The sequence below is a fragment of the Actinia tenebrosa genome, unplaced genomic scaffold (genome assembly GCF_029948245.1).
Source record: "Actinia tenebrosa isolate PJP-AT-01 unplaced genomic scaffold, QUT_ActTen_1.0 PGA_scaffold6__47_contigs__length_16458017, whole genome shotgun sequence".
Classification (NCBI taxonomy): domain Eukaryota; kingdom Metazoa; phylum Cnidaria; class Anthozoa; order Actiniaria; family Actiniidae; genus Actinia; species Actinia tenebrosa.
In genome coordinates, this window is record NW_028292583.1 from 2,077,695 (window position 1) to 2,097,324 (window position 19,630).

General features: G+C 39.0%; 1 protein-coding gene across 1 annotated transcript in view; it reads right to left on the reverse strand.

Moving 5' to 3' along the window:
• LOC116299226 (serine/threonine-protein kinase mTOR) overlaps positions 1-19,630 on the reverse strand; it is a 40,650-nt gene that overhangs the window by 14,061 nt on the left and 6,959 nt on the right. The window contains exons 8-43 of the mRNA XM_089038881.1: positions 19,046-19,070; positions 18,105-18,238; positions 17,490-17,618; positions 16,846-16,913; positions 16,494-16,589; positions 16,172-16,255; positions 15,499-15,623; positions 15,051-15,162; positions 14,254-14,360; positions 13,930-14,028; positions 13,307-13,429; positions 12,905-12,982; positions 12,207-12,299; positions 11,078-11,118; positions 10,578-10,671; positions 9,650-9,767; positions 9,330-9,466; positions 9,177-9,233; positions 8,839-8,892; positions 8,055-8,141; positions 7,875-7,961; positions 7,690-7,770; positions 7,500-7,612; positions 6,806-6,998; positions 6,203-6,265; positions 5,493-5,642; positions 4,837-4,979; positions 4,403-4,460; positions 3,895-3,996; positions 3,299-3,432; positions 2,648-2,726; positions 1,753-1,892; positions 1,206-1,306; positions 774-889; positions 491-568; positions 66-173 (exon numbers count right to left, since the gene is read on the reverse strand). Of these exons, the coding sequence (XP_088895007.1) occupies positions 66-173; positions 491-568; positions 774-889; positions 1,206-1,306; positions 1,753-1,892; positions 2,648-2,726; positions 3,299-3,432; positions 3,895-3,996; positions 4,403-4,460; positions 4,837-4,979; positions 5,493-5,642; positions 6,203-6,265; positions 6,806-6,998; positions 7,500-7,612; positions 7,690-7,770; positions 7,875-7,961; positions 8,055-8,141; positions 8,839-8,892; positions 9,177-9,233; positions 9,330-9,466; positions 9,650-9,767; positions 10,578-10,671; positions 11,078-11,118; positions 12,207-12,299; positions 12,905-12,982; positions 13,307-13,429; positions 13,930-14,028; positions 14,254-14,360; positions 15,051-15,162; positions 15,499-15,623; positions 16,172-16,255; positions 16,494-16,589; positions 16,846-16,913; positions 17,490-17,618; positions 18,105-18,238; positions 19,046-19,070 (3,607 nt within the window). The remainder of the gene's footprint in view (positions 1-65; positions 174-490; positions 569-773; positions 890-1,205; positions 1,307-1,752; positions 1,893-2,647; positions 2,727-3,298; positions 3,433-3,894; positions 3,997-4,402; positions 4,461-4,836; positions 4,980-5,492; positions 5,643-6,202; positions 6,266-6,805; positions 6,999-7,499; positions 7,613-7,689; positions 7,771-7,874; positions 7,962-8,054; positions 8,142-8,838; positions 8,893-9,176; positions 9,234-9,329; positions 9,467-9,649; positions 9,768-10,577; positions 10,672-11,077; positions 11,119-12,206; positions 12,300-12,904; positions 12,983-13,306; positions 13,430-13,929; positions 14,029-14,253; positions 14,361-15,050; positions 15,163-15,498; positions 15,624-16,171; positions 16,256-16,493; positions 16,590-16,845; positions 16,914-17,489; positions 17,619-18,104; positions 18,239-19,045; positions 19,071-19,630) is intronic.

Below are 19,630 nucleotides of genomic sequence, written 5' to 3' on the forward strand. Positions count from 1 at the left end.
AACTGCGCATTCTAACCGGCATAACTTTTTCGAAATATTCAAGAAATATTAATATTTTGTGTTACCTGTAGTCTGTTCCACCAGGTTCGTTTGATGGATTCACGTCTCTCAGGAATCAACTTGTATTGAATAATCTCTTCTAGTTCTGATAACATCTGGACCGTTACCATGGCCTGATGGGACAGAATGGGTAATAAGCATCATATTAAAGGCATATTCAAAAACTTTATAATATATTTAATACTCGAGTTTCGAGTTCTCGGTTGCTCAGGGTTAGACTTGATTTTGTGCAGAATATTCCCGTGTTCCAGTGAAGGTCCCTGGAATTTCAAAGTGTTCGTATTGTTGAGCTTGTGCATTCTTTACTTTACCGTTGGAATTTGTGAATATTTAAACAATGATTTGAGGTTAACTCTAAGTAAACGAGTTTGTTATCAAGGAACACAGCGTTAATTTGGAATTCGAAAATGGTATATTGATAATCACTTACCCCATAGGCACGGTTGTAGCTCTCTCCTGCTCTAGCTGTCAGTTCTGTGTCCAGGATGTCACGTGCGGCATCGATACACTGAAACAAACCAACAAGTTTAAAGAGGAAAAAATGGATGGAAAGGGAATGACCGACAAAAACAGAACAGAACAGAACAGAACAGAAGGGAAGGGAAGGGAAGGGAAGAGAAGAGAAGAGAAGAGAAGAGAAGAGAAGAGAAGAGAAGAGAAGAGAAGAGAAGAGAAGAGGAGAAGAGAAAAGAGGAGGATACAAAAGTACTTACACCCTGAGCTTGTTGGAAGTGGTCATGGTGTAACGTTAAGGCAGCACGATAGAACGCTCCTTCCTGGGTCTCTCTTGGTATCATACAAGTGTATTCCTCCATACTCTCCCAATTACCTGTTCAAGATGAACGAACAAGTATTACGACTGATAAACAGCAAAATGTCAAGAGAAGAAAGAAAACACCTTTTCTGAGACAATAAACACGGTGCATTGTGGTCTAGCTTGGGTACAAAAACAACTGATGTTCTTCGTGCGTGTTGGTACCCAATTTAGACCACAATGCATCATGCTTATCTAACTCAGAAAAAGCCTATAAGACAGCAACGAAATTTTTCTCATCATAAGAAACTCAAGGAACGTTTTGGTCAAACCCATGCAAGGCTAGACAACTTTAACCTTGTCACGTGATTACTTCAGTAGTTCCTCTTACCCAGTCCCCACGCAGCCGCGGCTGCCATCCTTGCCATGTTCTTTCGTATCTCATCACTAACGTTCGGCCATTTGTCGCATGCTACTTGGTGCAGTTCACCCCTGAAAACAAATTACAGAAGTTTTCGTACTCGCCTCAAATATCTGGAACCGGGTTCGATACTTGGACTCAGCATTACATATCTAACACTTCCAATAGTCCCTTTCACAGTTCCCTGCGCCATCTTGAAAGGTAGCCGTACCTTAGCATCAAAGCGAGATGAACGGTGACCTCGCAATGATAGAGACATACGAATAATTGTCAAAGGTCTCTATCATTGCAAGCTCACCGTTCGTCTCGCTTTGATGCAAAGGCGCGGCTACCTTTCAAGATGGCGCAGGGAACTGTGAAAGGGACTATTAAATCTGTGAATAAGCTGTGACCCTCCTCCCTCGAATTGTTTCAGGGTTATAGGCTTATCGGGCGAAAGCATTTTTATATCATAGGAAAGGGAAAGCCTACCAAAAGGTTGCCCACCGACTAATAAGAAAGCTGTATCTCTACGTACCATTCTCCTAGGGCTTCCATACATCTCATTTTTCCTAGTATCAAGGCCATGTCATCAGGATCCTGCTCTAGTTTGCTCTTATAGGCAGCCAAGGCGTTCTCCCAGTCATGTAGCTTCTCGTACCAACGTTCTCGGATTTCCTAAAACAAAGATCGCGATAAGAACATAACAGTTCTTATAGGCACTACGAAGTCTCAATGCCTTTACACAAATCCAAAAACTCTCCAAAAATCAAAAAAAAAAAAAATTAACAATCTTAAAAATGCAGCTCCTAATAAATTAAAATAAAAGAAAATAATAATAGTCAAAATATATATGTATATACATATAAACCAGCTCAGAAAAACAGATTTAAATCCATTTTATATGGGCTCGGCTAACAAGTAAATAGGACGTTTGCATGATGGCGTCATTTGACTCCCACTACCAAGATGCTTCGCGAATTTTCTTTCTTATTTAAATTTGTATTTCCTCATGAGAATAGTAGTACAATGGGTGCTAATTAACTGAACAAAAGAAAGTGTGCAAGGGAGTCTGGTAGTAGAGGTCAACGACGCCATCAGGCAAACGTCCTATTGAGGCAGGCATACTCGGCGCTACCCTTGCGCGCAACGATATTTTAGAGTTATGTCACACCTAGCAAGTTTGGCGGCAACAAAACTACAAATTAAATAAAGTTATTCAATCCTAGTCAGCGATTTGAACAAAAATTACTAAATTGCATTAATGTAACCAGTTGCGCAAAATGTTGAAGAGGTAAAAATCGATTCTATTTCTTTAACGTTGCGCGCCTACAAGGGCTTTCTTCCGTGCTCCATTCATTAGTACAGCACACAGGTTTATTTATCAGTTTTTACGGGACATCAAGGGGATATCAAGGGTTTGAATGGCTTACCACATCAGCACCGTGTTTGTTTGTAGCGTAGACCAGGACACCATGGGCTGCCTCGGGCTGCTGTAATTTATTATTAATGCTAAACAAAGTAAAAGAAACTTATATTCTTAATAAATCCTTTAGCAATGAGTTGTCTGTTAGTGTTGATAATCATGATGATGACGACAGCGTGGGTGTTAAATTACATGTCAGTTACATTGACGCAGATGATATGGATGATTGGGATATTTTTAGTTGATGAATTCATTTATGATGATGACGATTATGATGATGATGGTGATGATGATGATGGTGATGATGATGGTGATGATGTTGATGATGGTGATGATGATGGTGATGATGAATGATGATGGTGGTGATGATGAATGATGATGGTGATGATGGTGATGATGATGATGCTGATAGATGATGATGATGATAGATGATGATGATGATGATAGCTTGAATTTTTACATGTCAGTTACATTGACGCTGATGATTTGGATGATTGGGATATTTCTAGTTGATGAATGATAGATGATTATGATGATGATGATAATAATGAAGTTACTGATAATAATGAGGAATGGTAATAATGATGAGGCAGCTACTGTTGCTGCTACTGCTGATGATGATTCTTCATTGCATATTCGTTTTCTATATCCAACATACCTGATTAGAGCTTCAAGCGTTTCAGTTGTGGGCATTTTATGAAATTCGTCTTCTTTGTAATGCAATGCTTTAGCATATGCTCGACATTTTGAAGCTTGTTCACCAAGAAGATCACTGTTTAGTGGTAGAGCTCCCTTAAAAAAAAAAACAGGCGAAATATTCAATATTTTAAATTGCTTTAACCATCAGTGGCGAATCAAGTCAAACAGTAATAATAATAATAATAATAATATTCACTAATAATAATGATAATATTCAATAATAATAATAATGTTCAATAATAATAATAATAATAATTAATAATAGTAATAATAGTAATAATAATAATAATAATAATATGTTGGAGGGGCGAGCGTGCAGGTTTTGATGCTAGGATTCCCGCCAAATCCACACCTCTACGTTGGGCGTAATGTTTTCCCATTTCAGACCACGTGTCATTCTCTTGAGAGTAAGATTCTTAGTTTGATTTGTATCCATATTCATGGGTCTTCTCATGCGCAACCGTTAAACAAATAAATGATACTCTAGGTTCGGCTATAATGAAATCTATATATTCTTTAAAGAGATCTTTTTGACATCTTGTGAGGGACTACTACCTTGTCTGTGTGTTCAAGGAACTCCGCCAGGTTTAACAGTGTTTGTGTTATCTCTGGGATCTGACTTTTTAGGGCCAGTTCTAGGTTACGCACGAGTTCGTTCTGTGGGTTCAAGACAAAGATAATGTGATTAATTGACTATTGGTCATGATCACTCCTATCATTATTTATCAGCATCATCACTATCATTCCTAATTATCATTATCATCCTTATTATCAACACCACCATCAACAGCAACAGCAGTAACCTCATTACCATCATCATCATCACTATCATCACCATAACCTTCATTACAAATACCATCACCATCATCATTACATCTCCGTCACCATCATCATCACTATCATCACCGTCACCATATCATCATACCATCACAATCATCACTATCATTATCGCCATCGCCATCGCCATCGCCATCGCCATCGCCATCGCCATCGCCATCGCCATCGCCATCGTACTAAATGTACCATCACAAAACACTACACTCCAACTTAGTTAATTACTAACCTGTAGTTCTTCGGGCAGTTCTGACCAACAAGATACAAACGCGGCATTAAAGAGATCCCTAGAATAACACAAATATTTGTATCACTACACAAGAACCATAAGGAAGATGTGTCATACCGTGTACGCTCTGTAAGCAAGTACACGCTTCCCTACTCATACTTGTACTAGAATAGACCCTTTTCGAGTTTCAAATTACCGCTGTGTTTCTTGATTGCAGACTCGTTACTCTGGCTTAGCCTCGAATCAGTGTCAAAATATTCACAAATGCCAACAGTAAATTAAAGTACGCACCACTTCAACAATACGAACAATTTGAAATTCCACGGACCTTGATTGGAACACGTGAATATTCTGCACAAAGTGGAGGCTAAGTAATCGTGAGCAACAGAGAACTCGAAACTAGAGTATTGCCATATTAGTCGAGTTTTTCTGACCTTGCTAAGGGAGGGTACGTCTGTGCAGTGGCCCAACAGGATCTCAGTGCAGGAGATGGTGATTCTTTGAGTAATTCAACACTCAGTCGTCTGAGCCACTCCATCCAGTCATCTTTAGACACACATCTTGCTGCATCCCAGGCCTGAAGAAAAACAAGAACAAGATATAACCATGCTTCATATGTAGATGTCTAACAAACTAGGGTACAACGACAACGACAATAAGAAAGCAACAACAACAGCAATAGTGACAACAAAAAACAACAATGACGAAACAAACAACAAACAACAATAACAACAGCAGCAACAACAGCAGCAGCAACAACAACAGCACCGACAACAGCAGCAGCAACAACAATAACAACAGCAGCAACAACAGCAGCAGCAACAGCAACAGCAGCAACAGCAGCAGCAACAGCAACAACAGCAGCAACAACAGCAGCAACAACAGCAGCAACAACAGCAGCAACAACAGCAGCAACAACAGCAACAACAACAGCAGCAACAACAGCAGCAGCACCAACAACGGCAACAACAACAGCAGAATAAGGAATAAGAAATACGTTTTGCTGCATGGTATACTCCTGTTTTATTTAATGTATGATATTCCATGATTCCTTTCAATTCTGCATCTTGACTATTTCTGATCGTATTACCTTAGACAAGCTGTCTGGCTTGAAGGCCAGTTTCTTGATACTTGCAGCTTCAATGGCAGCTGTCGTAGCAGAATCATCGGCGAAGTTGCCTTTACCAGCTTTCTGTCTGTGTAATAATGGGTCATTCTCCCAGTCCAACACAAATGGACTCTACGACAAAACAAGACTCGTTTTGTGAGATAGCGAACATAGTGCATCATGGTCTAACTTGGGTAAAAAATATTTTATTTATCATGTTTTAAATGGGAACATGTGTAATATGTAAATTACGAGCCTTTCACAACTTCAAGTCGCGTAAGAAATCAGCCAGCTCAACTAGAAACCGTGGACAGCTGGCTCATTTTTCACGCGACGTTGTGAAAGGCTTGTATGGCACTCTTCTTCAGTTGTTTCATCTAAGGCTCGTAATGTACTTATTACGCATGTTCTTATTTGATATCCGAGCCCAACCCACACGGCTTACTGGCTCATCTATGTTTTAAATTGTGTCGTTTGTACCTAAGCTGGATAGACCTTTCCTGAGATAGAGAACATGGTACATTCTGGTCTAGCTTAGGTACTAGACTGCATTCCTGTCCATTAAACGCAGAAAAGGACTACGTGAACGACTTATTTCCAAGTTTCTACACGATCTTACAAAAGATGATAAACCATAAAACAGTCAGTGCTTTAAGGTATTTGGGTGGGTGGTCTCGGTTGCTAATGTATACCTTAACAATCTTGCATATCAGGACATCGTATCGTTGGTGCTGAATCTTATGCTTCATCAAGACCTGCATGAAATAAAGAATTAACTTGTTCAATAAAGAAAAAGAGACAAGTAGAGTCGACAGTGATTGGTTAAATTAGGTACCACGTGCCGTGACATGAATGTGAAAGCGCTGTATCCAATCACGTTTGTTAGATGAGCAGTGATGTCACGCGCTGTAATTGGTTTAACAAACGTTGTCATCTTTGTACCGTTACCGTGTTGTCTATTGTGAAAGTCTTCCCATCCTCTCCTCACCAGACCCTCTCTCTCCTCTCCACCCCACCCAACCCCACCCCAAAGAGTCTCGCCTTGTTTAAAGTTTGGAAGAGCAGTGAAGACAAGGTATTCATGGCTGTTACAAGCTCCTCCCGTTCTCCCACCCCCCCTCACCCATACATACCCCTCTCTCTCCCCACCCCACCCCCATGAGTCTCACCTACCCCCCCTCACCCACACATACCCCTCTCTCTCCCCACCCTACCCCCATGAGTCTCACGCACCCCCCCCCCCCCTCACCCATACATACCCCTCTCTTTCCCCACCACACCTCCAAGAGTCTCACCTTGTTTACTGTAGGAATAAAAGTGGAATATCTCTTGCCCAGTTGGAAGACCAGTGAAGACAAAGTGTCCATGGCTGTCGTTCTCAGCTCAGGACAATTGTCTAGGGTTCTTACTATAGGGTGTATGATCCTAGAGGCAAAGTCTGTCAGGTCTAGAGACTCACTCAGACGATCTAGGGTATCGAGCGCACATCTGTCAAAATATTTAGGTTAATATAGTCATATTTAGAATATTAATGTTTAAATGTGTTAATCATGATGACGACGATGATGATGATGATAATAAAAAATCATGGTGATAGTTGATGGAGGATCATGTCGATGATGACTGGCGGTGTGATGTTGGTGTTGATGATGATGACGATGATTATGATGGTGATGTTGTGGATGTTGTTGATGATGATAACGATAAAGATAATTAATGATGATAATGATGATGATGAAGATGATGGTGAATGGTGATGAAGATAATGATGATGGTGGTGATGGTGATGATGATGATAATGATAATGTTGAGGATGATGGTGATGAAGATGATGGTGGTGGTGAAGATGATAATGATGATGATGATGATGGTGGTGAAGATGATAATGATGATTATAATGATGATGATGATGATGGTGAAGATGATGATGATGATGATAATGATAATGATGGCGGTGATGGTGATGATCATCATGTTACTGGTACTTACTTTCTAACATTCAGTGGTGTGTCATGAGAGTCAAAGAGTCGTACAACAGGAGGTACAAGAAGATGAAGGTAATCATCCAGACTTGAACCAAACATCTGAAGGGCATTCAACAGCTAACAAGAGACAATGAAGCAAACAACGTCTTAGTAAAGCATTCTGGGTTGATCTAAGTCAGGGCACGTCGTCTTACCTTGGTAGTGACACTCCTTTGCACACTGTTGTCATGCATAAAGACCTTCAGAATCTGTGGTATAATCTGAGGCAAGTAGTTCTACAGATAAACAACGATAAATATATTAAAATATTAAGATCATCGTTCATTCAAAAAAAAGTCCAAGCTCAGTAGGATTCAAACCAATGACATCCTTTATCTACCTTGAATTCTCCGCCCAATGCGATGGCAATCTGTTCCACCAGAAGAACGATTGTAGTCTGCATTTGACTGTTTATTGTCCAGTATTCCTTAATAGAAAGAACATAGGCATAGCTTAAAGAAGTGTGCCTTGTTCAGTTGGAGAGTGTGTTACCAGTAAGGAAAGTGTTTGGTATAATTACCTTAATGAGTGCAAAGATATCATCCAGATAATTACGAATGTGTTGCTTGACAATGGAGATGAGGTTTCCAAGTTGCTGAAACACAAACTGAAAAAAAAAGAAAGGAGAATCTAATTACTAAGAATAGTCAGATAATGGGAAAAAGAAAATAATATGAGAAACCTTTTTGCTCCTAAATTCCTTTGCAATACAGTCCAAATTACCGTAAGTTACTCATATCATAGTTTGTTAACTTTCTTACTTCAAAAAGCAACGTTAATAAAAATAACAACGTTAAAAGAAAATAATATGAGAAACCTTTTTTGTTTCTAACTTCCTTTGTAGTGCAGTCCAAATTACCGAAAGTTACTCATACAATAGTTTGTGATCTTTTTTATTTCAAAAAAGCAACGTTAACGATTGAATGCTAGGAAATAGATCTCTTTGAGCTTGGACATAATATTTATCAATTTTAGACCACGTGCCATTCTTGAAAATAAGATTCTTCGTTCGCGTTGTATCCATATATTTCATATTTTCTCGTGCGCAACCATGAAACAAAGAAATGATGGTCCAGGGCCATTTTGTACGACGGGTGGATAGCGCTATCCGGCGGATAAATCCTTATCCAGTGGATAAATCGATACTATTATCCAATAAAATTTATCCACTGGATAAGATTTATCCGTTGGATAGTGCTATCCAGGCTTCGTACAACCGGGCCCAGGGAATGCTACATGGTCTGAAATGGGAAACCGTTATGACCAAGGTAAAGAGGTATATAGATAAAGTTTGTGTGGCTAACCTCTCTAAATCCAAAGTCACATGTTCTGATTACATTCAAATACGAGGGCATGATCTAAAAAATAGAAAAAAATGGAATTATGAAAAAGAATATAACACATATAGTACCAATATTTTATTGGGAAATGAAATGAATGGGAAAGAAAGAATGGGAAAAGAAAATTGAAACATTAATATTACCAAAAAATGATGTAGAAATGGGAAATGGGATGTAAATGGAAACAAAACTAGAAAATAAGTAATTAGAAATGAGAAGTGGATGGGAAAGAGGAAGTAAATGGAAGACAAAAAATTGGAACATTATTATGGAGAGGGATTTGAATCAAAATTATATCTTACTTGTGAAAGATACGACACACACTTCATGCCGAGAGTCTTGAAAATGAATGTCACAGCCTGGAAAATGTTTAAAGAAACACATTAGCATTTTGATAATCAATTTTTTTCCAAACCAGACCTACTTGGGAATTTACCAGGAAGACCAGATCATACCTGGATGACCATGGTGTGGTGTCCAGATAATGAAGGGTCTCGTACAATCCTCATCAATGCAGCTATCACGACAGCAGGGTAGAACTCGTCCAGCTGAACACTACCCATCGTGACCAACATCTCACTGGTGCTTGTGTCTTGATCAGAAACAAGAAGAAATTGCAGAATTATGACTAAAGAGAAACAACCTCTGGGCTGTTCTACAAAGCAGGGCATGGCTTACTCACAGATCAAACCCTGAAAAAACTCTGGGTTGATTTAATTCATGTGTCAAGATAATCTCACATGGATCATATTGGAATCTACAATTTCATTCCTACCTATCTCACTGTCTTTGCCAGTAGTTGTGTTCCCACTATCATCCTGAGCACCAAGACTTTGATTCAACTTGTGTTTGTATGGATCTAATGCACCAAGAAGACCCAATACTCTGATAGCCTGGTAGAAGATATTAATGTACTTTAGGATGACGAAATATAGAAGATGCTACTAATGAAAAATTATAGGGGAGAGTGGGCCACAGAGTCATCAGTCATAAAACTGTTATGTGTTACACTCATTAAACAATGTTTAAAATATTAACAACACTATCATCATCATCATCATCATCATTGTTCCTAATCAACCTCATCATCATCATCAGTCATCATCAACCTCATCAGCATCATCATCATTAATCATTAACATCAGCATCATCATCACCACCATCATCAGTCATTGATCAACCTCATCAGCATCATCATCATTAATCATTAACATCATCAGCATTATCATCATCAACATCATCATCATCATCAGTCATCATAAACCTCATCATCATTAATCATCAACATCATCAGCGCTATCATCATCACCATCATCATTCATCAACATCATCATTGTTAATATTACAGCGTGCAAAATAACCAAGAAAGTGAAAGTCACAAGTAAAATTAAGCAGTGAGCACACTTTAATAAAAACCCAAAGATATCCAAGGGTGCTTTCCAGCAATCAGTCTGACCAGCCAGATCCGAAATGGTACTTGTCAGTTCTTAAAACTACATGTAGTTTGGGCCACGTTGTTACAGTTCTACAAAACCTGATGCATACAATTTTAGAACTGGCCATTCAGACCAATCAGTCTGACTTGATGGAAAGAACTCTAAGATTCTGATAGCTTGACCAAAAATTTGTAAGTAGTTTTAAGAATCAGTAAGAAGACATGGAAATTTAATCTGGTAGAGAAGTATGGTATTAAATTTTAGTACCTCTCGCCTGATTCTTGGAGCCTGTTCAGTCTTGAGGAAGTTTAAAAGAACTTCAAGTAAGTTAGGATACTTTCTGTATGGCTCCACAACATAACTGAAAGAAACGAATAGATTAATGTTAATGGTATTATCATAGTGTCGTACATATATATCTCAGATATTTTATTTTTTTAGCTTTAGAATTTATTTCCTTCTTTTTTGAGAAAACAATGTTTGGATTTAAGAAATGGTCTTGGGAAGCATAACAAGAGATGGGATGAATAAGTGGGAAAATATAATGAATGAATGAATGAATGATTGGATAAAAGGGATGGGATGGAATGAAAAGTAAACGAAGATACAGATCTTGGGCTAGGAAAAGCCTAACATGACATAGATACACAGATAGACCAAAAAGATGACTAAATGAATGGATGGATGGATGGGAATGATGGAATGTAATTTAATGAACGAATAGAAAAATAAATAGATAAGAATAAATACAAAGGACAAGTTCTTACCCTGTACTTCCAATCAACTGACCAAGTGTCCAAAGTGCAATCTGAAAGGATAATTATTCACCACTGCTATGAATCTTTTTCAGAATACGTACTCAGGGTTCGTGCTAGGTTTTCCCAATAAATTATTCAAGGAGTTTACAAGGAGTATTCAAGGACCAAAATGACATGTTTCAAGGAGTAACTCTTAAGAGTGTTTTATTTTGGTATTTAAAAAAATATGAAGAAAATGCCCCTGCTAATCGAGATGTGCGAATTTGTCACGTGATATCCATGCCACATTGAGCCACTAAGTTCTGGAAAGCAAAAAATTATAAGAGACGAGACGTAGTGGAAATCTCTAATTTTAATTATCTTGAAAGTTTTACTGATATTTTTCATGGACAATTTTTTTCAAGGAGTATTTAAGGACATTTCTACTTTTTTTCTATTTTCAAGGAGTTTCAAGTGCCCTTGAAAATGCATTTTAAATTCCAGCACTTTTCAAGGACCTGCACAAACCCTGTGTACTTACTGCAATTTTCATAAACATGCGAACTCTGTGTCTCCAAGTTGCACGCTAAGATTTGGTTTTTCCTTCGATTGACGGCACGAAAAACCAAATTTCTGTGTGCAGCTCACAGACACAGATTTTGCATGTTTATGAAAATTGCAGCAATGTATTAAGCAAATTTTCTAAAACTCTTATCATACTCCAAATTGAAATGTGGCCACCCCTTGAATAACAATAATAATAAATACTAATAAATAATAACTATTAAATAATAAATAACTATTGTTCTACACTGACTAGCAACTGACTAGGTTCTCATACATGTGAAAACGCTTTTATGCTTCCATGTGAACATGAGGCTAGTCAGTCACTAGTCATGCCACACAACATTCATGTATTCAAAGTGGTCACAATATTTCAATTCAGTCATACAGCCGAGTCCAATAATAGGAATGTTTGCTCTACTTTTTGCAGCTCTTGCATTGAAACCATTATTGAATACAGCATTTCAATACAAAATCTAAATACAACAAGCAATGTCTTCATTGAAACATAGTCTACCAAGAGACAAAGACAATGCAGGTATGAAATCCTTCTCAGTAAGAACCAGTAATGAGTATTTGAATTTTGATTCCCTACCTCTCGTTTTGGGTATGAAGAGGCATCCTGCAGCATGTCGATGAGGATAGGACACAATTCATTCATACGTTTACCAGTCTCTGCACCACAGACCTTAGAACAGGACAGAATAAATATTAATAATAATAATAATAATTATTATTATTATTTACAAAGTGAAAATACAAATCTGTTCTAAGCGCTAGTAAAAAGGATGATTACAAACAACGAAAACAACAAAATAAAATTATTTACAAAGAATAAGCTAATTTGAAGAGATAAGTTTGAAGTTCAGTTTTGAATGAGGTCATGAGGCATTCTTTTCATTGCTACGAGCTGATTGAGACAACAGTCGCGATATGGAAGTTGGGCAATACACTTCTGTCAATCAAATAATTGGTGGGTACCTTTATATTTTGTGATTGGCAGCAGTGTATTGCCCTGTTTCCCTGTTGTGACTGTTGTATTGATCAGGGAAAAGCAGTGCAAAGTGTATATGTTGTGATCTTTTGCTTATCACATTCATATTGCCCATAGTACAATTTTGGTATGTATCCAACATGTAACATACAATGATATATGCAACAAAACCTTAGCAACCTTATTTGAAATAGCTGCATATTAAGAGTTGGAGTTTTAGCTGTAAGATAGCTCTTCTAGCCACAGCAGGCTAGTATTAAGCAATACATATTATGTCTATGTACCATACTACTACTTACCTGCGCATGCTCTCCGATAGCAGCTGTAACACTGATCACTACCTCAGGATCAGGGTCACGCAACTTAGGGATCAAAGCCTGCAACATGTATAGCAACAAACAAAACTGTGAGATATGATCTAGGATTATTAATTCAATAAATAATAATAATAAAGACAACCAAAGCTCCAGTAAAGGGGGATTACAGCACTGTAGGTTCTATATAGGGCCTCATTAGCATAGGTACATGTTACAGGTTACATTAAGGGCCTTATTAGCATGTGTATATTAATTATTTTCATACAATGTCTTAAGTGCAAGGACATCACACAGACCTTCAATATAGGTTCCATATAGGTCCTTATTAGCATATGGGCGTATTAAAGACGATATTTTACATGTAGTACAGGGCATCAGACAGACCTTCAATATAGGTTCCATATAGGGCCTTATTAGCATGGGTGCATTAGAGACCAAGTGGCCCAACATTCTTGCGCTCTGTTCCTTGTTACGAGCAACTCCGCTGTACTCCAGCTCAGTCAAGATCTGAAATGTAGAGAAAACACTTAATGTGGTAACTCACAGATAGAATTGATAAGTGTGTTGGCTTTACAGAGGGAGAAAAAACATAGAACCTGAAGAAAACCATCAAAAAAAGGGAGAGACCTAACAAACTCTACTCACATGTGATGCCAAGTCCAGGAGTTGGCCAAAGACTCCAGAGATGAGCTTACTTATGCTAAGGCCACCCTTGACACCCAAATCAAGCACACCCAATGAATAGAGGCTTTGCACCATTAAGTGATGGCAGCCATGAATAGGGACACAACAATAGTCTTTTTTTTCCCCTTAGAAACTGAATTCTGTCTCATGTAAATCAGATTAGACCAGATTCAATTGTTCCTGCCTCCTGTCATGGCTGCCATCATGTGATGTTGCAAAGCCTCAATAGTTTGGATGGGTTACCAATATGGTTGGGGCCCAGATGGTGAGGGGAAGTTGGGAAGGTTGCAAGATGACTTTAAACCATTTGGAAGCACATTTACCTGAATTAAAGTCTTCCTCAATGACGGCATGATATAGGCTGGGTTAAGACTGCTTAATCTTCCAATGATGATTATTGCAACTTCACGGATTTCGAATTCCTGCATTCAACAAGAATCACACAAGTTACACAAAGTACATGAAACAGCGTGATCAAGGACCTTGAGGGATCTTCCATCTCCTTTGAAGAATTTATAATGATTGCCAATGACAGAAAAAAGTGGTCAAAGCTTGTAAAGGTGCTAATATATGTGGCATCTAGCCATGACAGCAAAAGAAGATGAAGAATATTTAAAAATTCAAAGCTGTCTAATTATAATCCATACCTCATCATTAAGAGCTACGAACAGAGCTGCCAAACTTTCTGCCTGTGCAAGATGTGCATCAAACCTTTCATCCAAAGAAATGAGTACACAGTATCGGATGTCTGGGTCTGTCAATATTACATATAAAAGTTATAAATTAAGTCTACCTATAACCCTTGCTTTTTGAGGGTAGTGCTTATGACATTTTGAACAAATCTTTGGCCTTGGTAGCATCGATGAGAATCAGCACATTTGCAGCTCACACCACCAATGCTTACCACAAGCACAGAGAAAAACATTTGAATTAACGCCTAGCAAATTCTACTCACATGTGATGCCAAGTCCAGTAACCAAACCACAGACCCTAGAGGTGAGAGGCGAGTGTACCACCACTACACCACCCTTGGTTCACTAATGTATGTGATGTTGAGTCCAGGAATCAAACCTGAGACCCCAGAGGTGAGAGGTGAGTGCACTACACCACCCTTGGTTCACTAATGTATGCGATGTTGAGTCCAGGAATCAAACCTGAGACCCTAGGGGTGAGATGTGAGTGTACCACCACTACACCACCCTTGGTACCTAATGTATGTGATGTTGAGTCCAGGAATCAAACCTGAGACCCCAGAGGTGAGAGGTGAGTGCACTACACCACCCTTGGTTCACTAATGTATGCGATGTTGAGTCCAGGAATCAAACCTGAGACCCTAGGGGTGAGATGTGAGTGCACTACCACTTACGCCTACCTTGATTCCCACAACCAATCAATTGGAAATTGATAAGTGGGTTTTACATTTTTAAGGGAATATTTCACTTACCAGGATCTGTGATGCCGACCATCAACATTTTGTTCAGCACTTCAGATACAACATGTGTAGAAGTGGGACTTATTGGGCCGTGCTGTAAAGTCTGGTTGGCAGATACCATTGGCTGATTGATAAAAACAAAATATGTAATTATATCAATTATATTAAATTATAAATTATATCAATTATATCAATTATATCAATTATATCAATTATATCAATTATATTAATTATATTAATTATATCAATTATATTAATTATATTAATTATATCAATTATATTAATTATATTAATATGTTAATATCTCCTTCTCCCACTCCCACTCCCACTCCCACTCCCACTCCCACTCCCTCTCCTTCTCCCTCTTGCTCTTATTTTCATTCTTGTTCTCGTTCTTGTTCTCCTTTTTGTTCAGCTGCCTTTTACAACACAAATAGCTGTCCTGATAGAAGCAACTTACATGGGTGGTTGGAGAGAGAAGTCTGGAACAAGTCCTAACAGCTTCCATTCTGATGTCCTTATGTTCACTTCCAAGGAATGTGTCAGCACACTGTCGTACAAGATGGGCATGTGTGCGCAATGAATCTGCATGTGGTATAACAGAGGAATATGTAAGAAATCTTGAATAAATAACATTGCCATGCTTGTCATTATTCACCAATGATTTTCCATACATTGGTTCACTGGTCAAACGTTAACACAAAGCGCTCAAACAAGGCATTGAAATTTCAACCTTGCAACCTCGACTGAATGCTTTTTGTTTGAACAGTGAACCGATGTATGGAAAATGGTGAATAACTGGGATCGCTATCACCATGGAAACCCTAAGTACTTCCATTGAAATGAAGGTATACATAGTATGGTCTTCCTGCTAGTTATAAATTTCATTTGGGTGCCCTATAGCACCAGAATCACCTTAACTTCATTTCAATGGCCTCTAAGACTTCGAACCCTCAAAGCCCTCGAACACAGGAGAGTTCTAACCAACAAACAATTCAACTAACATACACCAAGCTCGTAGGGACTTGAACCCGGGTCGCATTGGTGAGAGGCGAGCACTCTCACCACTACGCTACCTATGCTTTCCCTTAAGATAGTGAAAAGATGGAGAAAGGATAGCTGTAGTAAATTACCATCAAAATCAAATGATCCTAATGTCCTCAATGCAAGCACTGTGCTTTGGTTCTCAGCAGTATCAAACAACGAATGTGAAGATGCTGTTGAAAAATACAGACAAAAATAATATAAGAGACCTACTCCAATGTTTTCCTATTTGAGGCCATGGCGGCGAAAATGAGAGAGACTGTGGAAGAGTATTTTGGTCTCCAAACCACGCCGGCTCCAAATTTTTTGGGACCCATAAGTCCTTTCGGTCATTGTACCGTTACAGTCTCTAAGCATGGAGACGGAAAGGACGAGCGAGACTGTGGAAGAGTCTAGACTATTATGACCTACCAGAGGGAGTAAGAGTAGGGGTGCTACTCTTAGGTGCACCAGGGTGTCGCAGTGACTTATGCATGAGTATCTGTGACAACATCTTTAGTAGACCATCTATGAAAAACAAAATCCAGATTATTAGCTTCTATGATGGCTTTATAAAAAGGCAAGCTACCGCTATGTTTCTTCAGATTACAGACTCATTACTCAGGCTTAGCCTGGTATAAGTGTCTAAATATTCTATATCTTCTCATCACTTCTTTCATATTGGAAGAAAATAATGCTGATTTTGTGAAAGAAGGACTGAGGTCCTAGAGCTTCTACAAAACAAAAATCAGGTCTATTTGAAATATCTAGGGAGTCTTTATACCTTGGATGCTTCTCTTGAGTTGGGGTACTTGATTAGCCAAGTCATGAAGGCAGGCGGTTAAAGCAGGGCTGCAAAATACAAAATATATTCCTATATTAAAATAAAAGATTGTAATCCATATTATGTCAGTATAGGTATGGCTGAGGTCTAGGTGTAGGTAGGGAGGATTAAGGAATGCACAGCACTCACGGCATGACACAATATACAACATAGCGTAAAACTGCATGGCTCCACACGGCACAACATGGCACAGCACAGCACAGCACAGCACAGCACAGCACAGCACAGCACAGCACAGCACAGCACAGCACAGCACAGCACAGCACAGCACAGCACAGCAAGCTTTTGGGATACAACACAACACAGAACAGAAGAGCACAACACAGAAGAGCAAGCACAATGCAGCATGGCATAACACTGCATAGCGCAGTGCACACAGCACAACATGGCACAGCACAACATGGCACAGCACAGCATAGCACAGTACAGATAAACACTTATACATGTAGATAAGATAGTATGATACGATGCAGCCCAGCACAGTACAGTACAGTATACGAAATAGCAAAGGTAACATTAGGCATCGCTTTAACAAGAGATGGCATGTCAGGCACATATATACAAGTGGTAATCTTATCCTTTACCTCAGTCCTACAGACAGCATAGGTTCCAGGAGGTCCTTGATATCTTTAGAAATCTTTGGACCAATTGCACGAGACATGTATGCAACACATGCAAATACCATTGGGTCCACAGTAACAGTTTTCTGACGCCTAAAAAGAAAACAATAACAGCATCATATTATTAAGTGGGTGACCCAAAATGTTGGGTGTCCACATTGAGTGACTAAATTGTTTGGGTGCACATTGCCAGAGGGTGTCTGCATAGAGTGGGTTTCCTAAAGAAGTGGGAGTGCATGCACATTTTGTATGGTCCATAGAGTAGGAGGGTGTCCAAAAAAGGGGTGTGCATCTATAGAGTAGGTGTCCAAAATAGTGGGATATGCACATTGGTAGTGGAGTGTCCACATTAAGTGGTGTCCATATAAGCTGGGTGTCCAAATTATGTGGGTTTCCAAATTAGTGGGATGTGCCTGCACATCTATCTATAGGAGCAGGGTGTCCAAACAAGTGGGTGTCCAAATAAGTGGGTGTCCATATTAGCTGGGTGTCCAAACAGGTGGGTGTATTATAACTGAGTAGCAACTATGTTTATTACTTTATCTTGACTAATAACCAATGAATAAAAGCCTGACATACTTGTGTCCAAGGTCCTTGATGGGTAGGGAAGCTTTCACCAGGTCTAATATGTTTTTGCAGTGTTTTTCGATGTTCTGTTTTACTGCTATAGCAACCAGACCAACAGCTTTGAAGGCCGAAGATCTTTCTCTCTCCTGGAAGAAAAAACACTTGGTTGATGTTTTATCTTTCTTAGTCTGTCATTCTGTCTGTCTGTCTAACAGTTATCGTAGATTGATAAGTTTTACACCGTAAGCTTATAATTAAGTTATTTCCCACCTATTGTTGCTTTCGATCCTTTTGTTTTCCTTTGTTTTATGGCTTGCTTTTTTCTTATTGGTTTGCTTTCTCTCTCCTCTACTATATAAACATCTCTCTCGCTCTTACTTTCTATTGACTCCAACGAAGGACTAACATCCGAAACGTCAGTTCCTATTTTCACTACGGTGTAAAACATATCAATCTACGATAACTGTTTCATTAGAAACACTGATGCAGTCCACGCTAGTGTTTACTAGCCATCATCTACATGTCTGTCTGTCTGTCTGTCTGTCTGTCTTTCTTTCTTTAAAAACTTATATTTTATAACCACCACTCGCCATGCGGGGCTCTTCCATGAGGTTCCCTCCACATGCACTACCACTACCTTCTATATTTACAACATACAACACTCAACTCACATGTTGCTTTTTATGGAGGGAGGAACCGGAGATCCAGGAGAAAACCCTCGTGTCAAGGGAGAGAACAACACAACAAACAAACTCAACTCACATATGATCCAGTCTGAACAAGGGCTCGAACCCGGACCACAGTGGTGAGAGGCGAGCGGTAAACCACTACACCACCCATACCACCCCCTCTTTCTCAACTGTTGGTTTGGTGTGTATGTCTGCATACAAGAAATGAGTACATGACTTGTACAACTAAGGTGTGGTATCATGGTGGTTGTGAGGAATATTTACCCTCTTCAAAGCTGCAATCAAGTAGGGCAATCACATCCTTGTGTAAGTATCTACATGAAATAGTAAAAAGTTTATCATGAAATAGTAAAAAGTCAATAGTAATAAATATGAAGATTGTGATGATGATGATGACAGTGGTGAGGGTAGTGATGATGGTGAAGAAGAAGATGATGATGATGGTGGTAGTGGTGGTGGTGGTGATGATAATGTTGACAGTGGTGATGGTATTGATGGTAGTGGGTTGTGATGCTAATGAAGAAGAAAAGATGATGACAATGATAATGGGGTAGTGGTGTTGATTGAGACGATGTTGATGTCGATGATGGTGGTGATGATAATGGTGATAATAATGGTGATGATGATGGTGGTGGTGGTCAAGAAGTAAATGACGATGATGGTGGTGATGATGATGATGGTGATGATGATGATGGTGAAGATAATGATGGTGGTGATGATGATGATGGTGGTGATGATGATGATGGTGAAGATAATGATGGTGGTGATGATGATGATGATGGTGGTGATGATGATGGTGGTGATGATGATGATGGTGGTGGTGATGATGATGATGGTGGTGGTGGTGAT